Consider the following 7227-nt stretch of genomic DNA (forward strand, 5'->3'; position numbering starts at 1 on the left):
CGCACAAGGGGGAGTGTTGTAGGGCATGTAGCCCATGGATGTGCGGCCCAATATAGTATCTAGGATTCTCTTCCTACTTATATATAAAGCATACTATGATATGTAATATGGTTGTTGTTGCTATCAATAGAAACCCTCTTGCCGTTTCTCATACTTATTGGTCTTCTCCTAATTCCCCTTAAACATAACAAGATTAATTCTCTAATTATACTGGGTAAATTAATCATTAATAAAAATTAAAATATGTATATATGGAATTTTTATTTGACTTAGTATTTTCGTAATGAGGCTGCAATTATTTTACGTAGGCCTCAAATCTCAATCAATAAACAGTAAAATATTGTTAACACTTTATATCATACTAGATAAGGGACATCCATGAGTCAACAGTGTGAGCGTTTAGGCAATTAAGTTCACAATCATTTTGTCTAGATTGAATATTGATTGATTGTTTTTCACAAATTTAGAATACACTAAAGATGTGGTTGTTTAAGAGAAAAGGTCCATCTGGTTTCTCATTCTCAAACACAGCTGAAGATGTAACTCATGATATTGATGGAACTGGTCTCACTGCCATCGTTACTGGTAAGTAATTAAAGTAACTAAATTCCTCATTTGCGTTATCTTTTTTCAGTGTTCTCTTTACTGGGCTCATTTTGATTTTGCTTAAAGATACTAAACTGATAAATATGTTAGTTATGATAATGGTATTTGATTACATGCATGACAGAAACAAGTATTTGGCTTGTTTAGAAGAGATCTTGTTTAAGTTTTCCTGATTCATACCTGAAGAAAAATCATTTTGAATGGGTATTGGTTGATATAGGATTTGATGCATTTGTACTTCTACAGGTGCTTCAAGTGGTATTGGTTCTGAAACTGCACGTGTTCTTGCTATGCGTGGAGTTCATGTAGTCATGGGAGTTAGGAATATGGCTGCTGGTAAAGATGTTAAGGAAACAATACTAAAAGCAAACTCTTCAGCTAAAGTTGATGCTATGGAGCTAGATCTCAGTTCCATGGCATCGGTGAGAAAATTTTCTTCTGAGTTCAAGTCGCTAGATCTCCCCCTAAACATTCTTATGTAAGTCAAGGGAAGAATTTGAGCAATTTATGTATCATCTAGATGTCAAAAGTTTATTCATAACTTGGATGGATTATTATTTTGTTTGAGTTGGTTGTATCCATTAACCATCTGGATTGCACGAAACTGATTTTCAATTTCTTTGTGCCAGTAACAATGCAGGAGTCATGGCATGTCCCTTCATGCTTTCCCATGATAATTTAGAGATGCAGTTTGCAACAAACCATCTAGGTTTGCAACATGATTCTTTCTATATACCTATGAAACTATCTTCTAGTTTTGTTTCCTAAATTCCAAAATTTATGACTATTTAGACAGAGGATAAAAAATGAGTGAATGGCCAAGAAGATAACTATTCATAGATATGGTTAGCTTTGGAAAGATCCGAAACGAAATTTTAGCTATCAATGGCCAAGAAGTCCTCTATGAACATTTTTATTTTAGTTTGAACTTAAGATACTTAAATGTGTTTGAAATTATGGAAAGTTGATTGTTTCTCCCTTTCTACCTCTTTCAGGTCATTTTCTTTTGACAGATCTTTTGTCTGAGACCATGAAAAGTACTGCGAGCAAAAGTAGCATAGAGGGAAGAATTGTTAATATATCATCAGAAGTTCACCGCTTAGCATACAAAGAAGGGATTCGTTTTGACAAAATCAATGATCGATCAGAGTAATTTCCTAGTGATACATACTTTGTTACTCTTGATGCAGTTATTGTTGTCACTTGATTTTTGGTTTAAGATATTTCATATTCAAAAAAATCTTCTAACTATACAAGTATATTATATGTATTGATCTATCTAACTTTTTCTATCTTTGCTCTCTCTCCAATTTACAGGTACAACCAACTCTGGGCATATGGGCAGTCAAAACTTGCAAATATATTGCATGCCAATGAGCTAACAAGACGTTTCAAGGTGCCATCTTTTCTCTTCGATTAACGAACATATTAACAAAAATTAGGTGCTCCACACATTTGGGGAAACCTTTTCAGTTACATCATCATGCTAAATTTATTTGTCTTAGATAGAAAAAATATTAATAAATTCACATTTTATAGTTGTTAGGAGAAAAGAATTAAGTTCGTAGCGTTGCAGGCAAAAAAGAAAGGAAAATAAAAACATTTTCTCTAGTTGTTAGAAGAAAAGAATTAAGTTCGTAGTGTCCAGGAAAAAAAGTTACCATTTTTTATTCATGAAAGAGCATTGTAGAGATGCACAGTGATCGACTAGTGAGCACTCTGCCCATCCACGGATGGAGTGTTACGAAGGTCCTCATCCATGGGGACAGCTTGTTATATATACTTTCTTTTGCAAGAAAATTTTCTCTAATAATTCCCTGTACTGGGAACGGGGATTATTTCATCCATGATCCACTTGGATAAGCCGTCTTTTAGGCTGGTATCACTGTTGATTCTGCTGAATATTTCTGTATGATGATTTGAACCGTGTAGCTTGCACTCACCGACTCACGAGTTCAATTCCCTTATTTCTAAAAACAAAAAGTATCTTTGTCCGAACACAGGAAGGTGGAGTTCAAATAACGGCTAATTCACTTCATCCAGGAATTATTATGACCAATATCTTAAGGCATCACAACATTATAGGCGGTAAATCACTGGATAAAATTATAAGTTTGATGTTCAATCTGTATTATGATTATGCTACAATATCTGGTTTTGGTTTGCTTTTTCCACAGGCCTTTCCTTTACTCTTGGGAAACCTGCGGTCAAAAATGTTCAGCAGGTAATCTTACATTTAAAGTGCAGCAGTCGTTCTTTTACTTTTAATAAGCTAAACCCGTTATAGCATTGGGCCATTAGCTAACTAGTTATCATTCATGATTTATTCTTCTCATGGTTTCAGGGGGGATCAACAACATGTTATGTCGCATTGCACCCGAATGTCAAAGGTGTAAGTGGAGAGTATTTTATGGACAACAACATTTCGGCACCAATCTCACAGGCACAAGATACAAACTTAGCCAAGAAACTGTGGGATTTCACCATCAATTTGATTCATTCGTAAATGAATCTTCCTCTCCAAACTTGTTATGCTGTGTTTTTACTCGGGTAATCATCCATCTTTTTAATACAAGAACAACAAGAATAAGTTTACTGATGTAACATACCATCAAGAAATTAGCATGTTTAATTGGATCTATCTTAAACCCAATAATCTTTTCATATACGGTATTTTCGTAAAGTTTTTTTTTTTTTTTTGGAAAGGTAATAATATATTAATTAAAGAGTGTAATACAAAAGATTTACAAGCTTATTTTTATCAAAGATATTGGAAATAACACTTGATTTTAAAAGTCTTAGCTGAAGCTGGAAAGACATATGTTAAAGATTCTTTATTCGAGCTTCTCTAGCTATGTAATCCGCTCCTGGGTTATGCTTTTTATTAATATACTTAACCTGAGCCTGTGGTGGTTTCTCCAATATTGCAATGGATTCTTGTATGATATTTTCGGCACTCCAACAACAATCTCTACTTGTCCCGTTAATTGTCTCCGTCAATGTTTTGCATTTTGTTAGAATGAACATGCTTGACAATATGTTTCCATTTAAGCATTTAGAAGCCTTTAGCAAAGTTTTTGATTCTGCATGAAAAACCGAAGAAGCCCTATCTGATCCCGCTAAGATGTGCGTGAAAGTCTCATTATCCACGGAATAAAGGATAAAAGCTTAGCCCATGGAAGAGTCTTCTTTCCTAAAAGCAGCATCATTAAATATTATCCAATACGATTTTCAATCCGACTATTTTGGCTAGGGTATATTTCCTCTCTGTGCCGACATTATCTTTTGGACCATTTTTTGAGGATTATGTTGCATGAACTTCTTGATTTGTTCTTTAAAGTTGTTCGGATTTGAATTTTGTTTCTCAAACTCTACCGAACACTATGTTTCCAAATGAACCAAGCGATGGTTGCAATTTTATGCGATATTTGCACGAATTCCGGCTCCGTGATCCACCCTTGAACCCTAGATTTTTATAGAATTTAGAGAGAAACCAAACTAAATAGCTCTAGAAAATGGGCAAAATCAAATAAGATGTTGTTCCGTTTCTTGCTCATGTGAGTTACACATCGGGCATTCCGTATTTATGTCAATATTATGTGCCCAAGCCTTGAATAAGTTGGAAGGATTTTCTGAACTAATTTTCAGATGAATAATTTAATTCTCGGTATTGGTTTTTATTTACTAACTATTAGGATGTACTAAACGTGTCTATATATCACCGATAAATAGAAGAAAATCGTATTATTTAGACCAGCTACAACTAAGGTTTGAAAAACGACTGTTTTTCCGAGAAAACACTTGTTAAAACAGTCATGCCTATGTAGCGTGTTCGTGAGGATCACTCATACATGTGTTTAAATAATACTGATTAATAGGAACAAAAATGACGTCATTTAAACCCGTTATAACCGTTTTCGCACATGTGAAATCATTTTTCTAAAATTAATTTTTACGTTTTTTTCTTTTAATTAACAATTTAGCGTAAGTTTTTATACAGTTTTTTATGTTCTAACAATCGTCATCCGTTTTTCAGAAACAAATAATATAGAAATATAGTTTTACAAAAAAATTATTTCTAAAATAGAAGATTAGATTTTTTTATGCATCCCTGTGTCCAGTAGAATGATATTTTGCGTCAGGCTTGGTGGGTTTGAGCCCAAGCATCTAGCATTCACCAAGCTCTTTCAAGCAGGTATGTGGTCCGGATTCTTCTCCTCTTTGCATTGATGATATTGCCTCCCACTCTATAAGTTCTCTGGCAATTAAATACTTTGATGCAGTGAAGAAGGAATTACCTACTAGGTTCAACATGTCTTTGCAGGATAGTGTGCTTTGGCAATGCAATAAAACCAAACACGCACAAGACTATTTGTTGGTCGTTCCTATTGAAGGGATTAATCAGAAAATTGGCCTACGATAATCTTGTGTTGTGCTTCAATACAGGCTTGGGATTCCACTTTTCAAAGAAGTGATATGTTGTAGTTTTGATAGGGAAATGAATATTTATGAAGACCTGATTAAAGATTTCGTGGTGGTTGTAGTAATAAAGGTTCAAACTCTCGGAGTTGTGAAGGTAATGGATTTTTAGATTTAAAAATATATATACAAATATTGACAAATTGGTAGAGATTTGCTGGGACTAAAGATTCGGCCATTTTTCATTTTCAAGTGGTTCAGAATTTAATTCTAAGCGATTATAGTTCAAAACAAAACAAATATTAACTCTAGTTTATTGCCAAGATAGATTTTATAAAATATTACTTGTATTTCTTAAGCATGGCATATCAAAAATCCCTAGGACTAAGCATACTCCATCAAATGAAATCACAAGTAATTAATTTAAAATCTTATTTCAATTAAAATTGGTGCAAAAAGTAAATAAAGAATTAATTTAAATTACCACATGGATGAAACACGGCCTCCTCCGTCGTCCCAGTGTTGGGTTTTAGCTCATCATAGTAAAAATGCTCTCAAAATATTTCATTGATGCTCAAAAGTGTTTTACAATGAAGAGAAATACAAGAAATTGATGTAAAACAGAACTATGCGAGCCACAGAAGGCGTCCAGAATCAACGACAGAGCTGAGGTGCTGTTGTCGTTGAAGAGCTACGACCCACAAACAACAGTCGATGTTGCTGTTGATAAACGACTGCTTCTGAGAGTCCGTTCTTTGTGTTCTTCAGGCGTGTTAATGGCAGCAGCAGCAGCAGCAGGTAACTTCTCTGCAACTCCTCCTGCGCCTCTCTGCTCGCCTCCAAACCTCCCCAAACTCTCGACCGTCTTCTCTGAGTCTCGTAACCTCTTTATATAGCCAACAGGGGATGAAAATATCTCGTCATAACTCTGAATCCTCTCGGTTGAATGCAAGAATATTTTCTCTTTACTCTCACAGGAATCACCGAGATTTCCTTGTATATATTCTAAACATAGAATCCAACGTCGCAGTGAGTATATTCTCAAATAACTTCCATATATCCGAACCAATCACCAGAGATATTCCCGGTCCCTGTTGTGAACAAATTCTCGAGAATATCTCCCAGAATATTCACGTATACCCTGTTTAGCTCTTGATCGTCTTTTCCAGACAATTTGGATCCATTCCAAGACCCTTTCCTCGCCTGATGAGGGCGAAGAAACAAGCCCAAGAGAAATCATAGCTTTAATCTCTTCATGGATAGCCCAAAATCTCGATTCTTAACTGTCAGACGTGAAACACTTCTTTCCCGCCAAATTTTTCATTCAAATTTTGGGAGGAAAACTGATCTCCCTCTAATCCAGTTCTGGTGTCCCTTTAGCAATTTGGGGCTGAAATAGTAATTTTTCTGGGTTCCTCCGGGATATTTCTGGGACGTTTCCGGTGAATTTCTGGGTGCCTCCGGTACATTTCTCCGGGGGTGTAAAACACTGCTTTTTGAGTCCATTTCGCCGCAAGGGCTTATTTCTCTAAAAATACCTACAAAGACATAAAATCACACAATAAATATAAAATCGAGCACTAACAATGCATACAATTGAGACATATTAGACACAAAAATGTGTCTATCAAATACCCCCAAACTTATTATTTGCTAGTCCTCGAGCAAAAATTATTCTTGAAAAGTGACCGAGTTAATCTCGGGTGGGTTTATCAGAGGTGTACCCACAAAAACCAATACTCCAGACCCTAACTATCTACGCAGAACCTTGGAAAGCACTAAAGAACCTCCTTGGTTGGCATACAATTATTGACTCTAAGAGGAAGAACCCTGATGCCAAATTCCAATTGTTGTACACGAGTTTGCACTCAAGCATACTAAAATTCATATAAGTGACAGAGCTCTACTAAGATAGTTTCACGATGGACATCATACTCAGAGTCAGACTAATCACATGAAAAGATTAAGCAGATGGAAAAAGAAAAATGTAGATGGTTGAAAAGTGAACGGTGTTTCCCATATCTGTCTGAAGGCCTCTGCCAAGGTGAACCTAACCTAAATGACTGAGATACCGGTCTGACTAATATTAACACACTGGCATATACAAGGGAACCAGTGGTCAATAACTTAAATCTAGATCAACAAACTGGCAAATACAAGGGAACCAGCAGTTGACTACACATAACAATAACCATTTTTTTT

The 7227-nt window shown here is 35.4% G+C and overlaps 1 protein-coding gene across 1 annotated transcript; it reads left to right on the forward strand.

The window, feature by feature from the left end:
* The first annotated feature begins 363 nt into the window (after positions 1 to 363).
* On the forward strand, positions 364 to 3274 carry LOC113301956 (short-chain dehydrogenase TIC 32, chloroplastic-like). Its single transcript, XM_026550787.1, has 8 exons — positions 364 to 585; positions 853 to 1084; positions 1236 to 1315; positions 1602 to 1755; positions 1924 to 2002; positions 2610 to 2694; positions 2784 to 2830; positions 2951 to 3274. Exons 1-8 carry the CDS (start codon positions 480 to 482, stop codon positions 3110 to 3112), a joined length of 945 nt encoding a protein of 314 aa, XP_026406572.1. The 5' UTR covers positions 364 to 479; the 3' UTR covers positions 3113 to 3274.
* Positions 3275 to 7227: the final 3953 nt, after the last annotated feature.

This window comes from Papaver somniferum, chromosome 8 (assembly GCF_003573695.1).
Source record: "Papaver somniferum cultivar HN1 chromosome 8, ASM357369v1, whole genome shotgun sequence".
In the NCBI taxonomy this organism is placed as follows: Eukaryota; Viridiplantae; Streptophyta; class Magnoliopsida; order Ranunculales; family Papaveraceae; genus Papaver; species Papaver somniferum.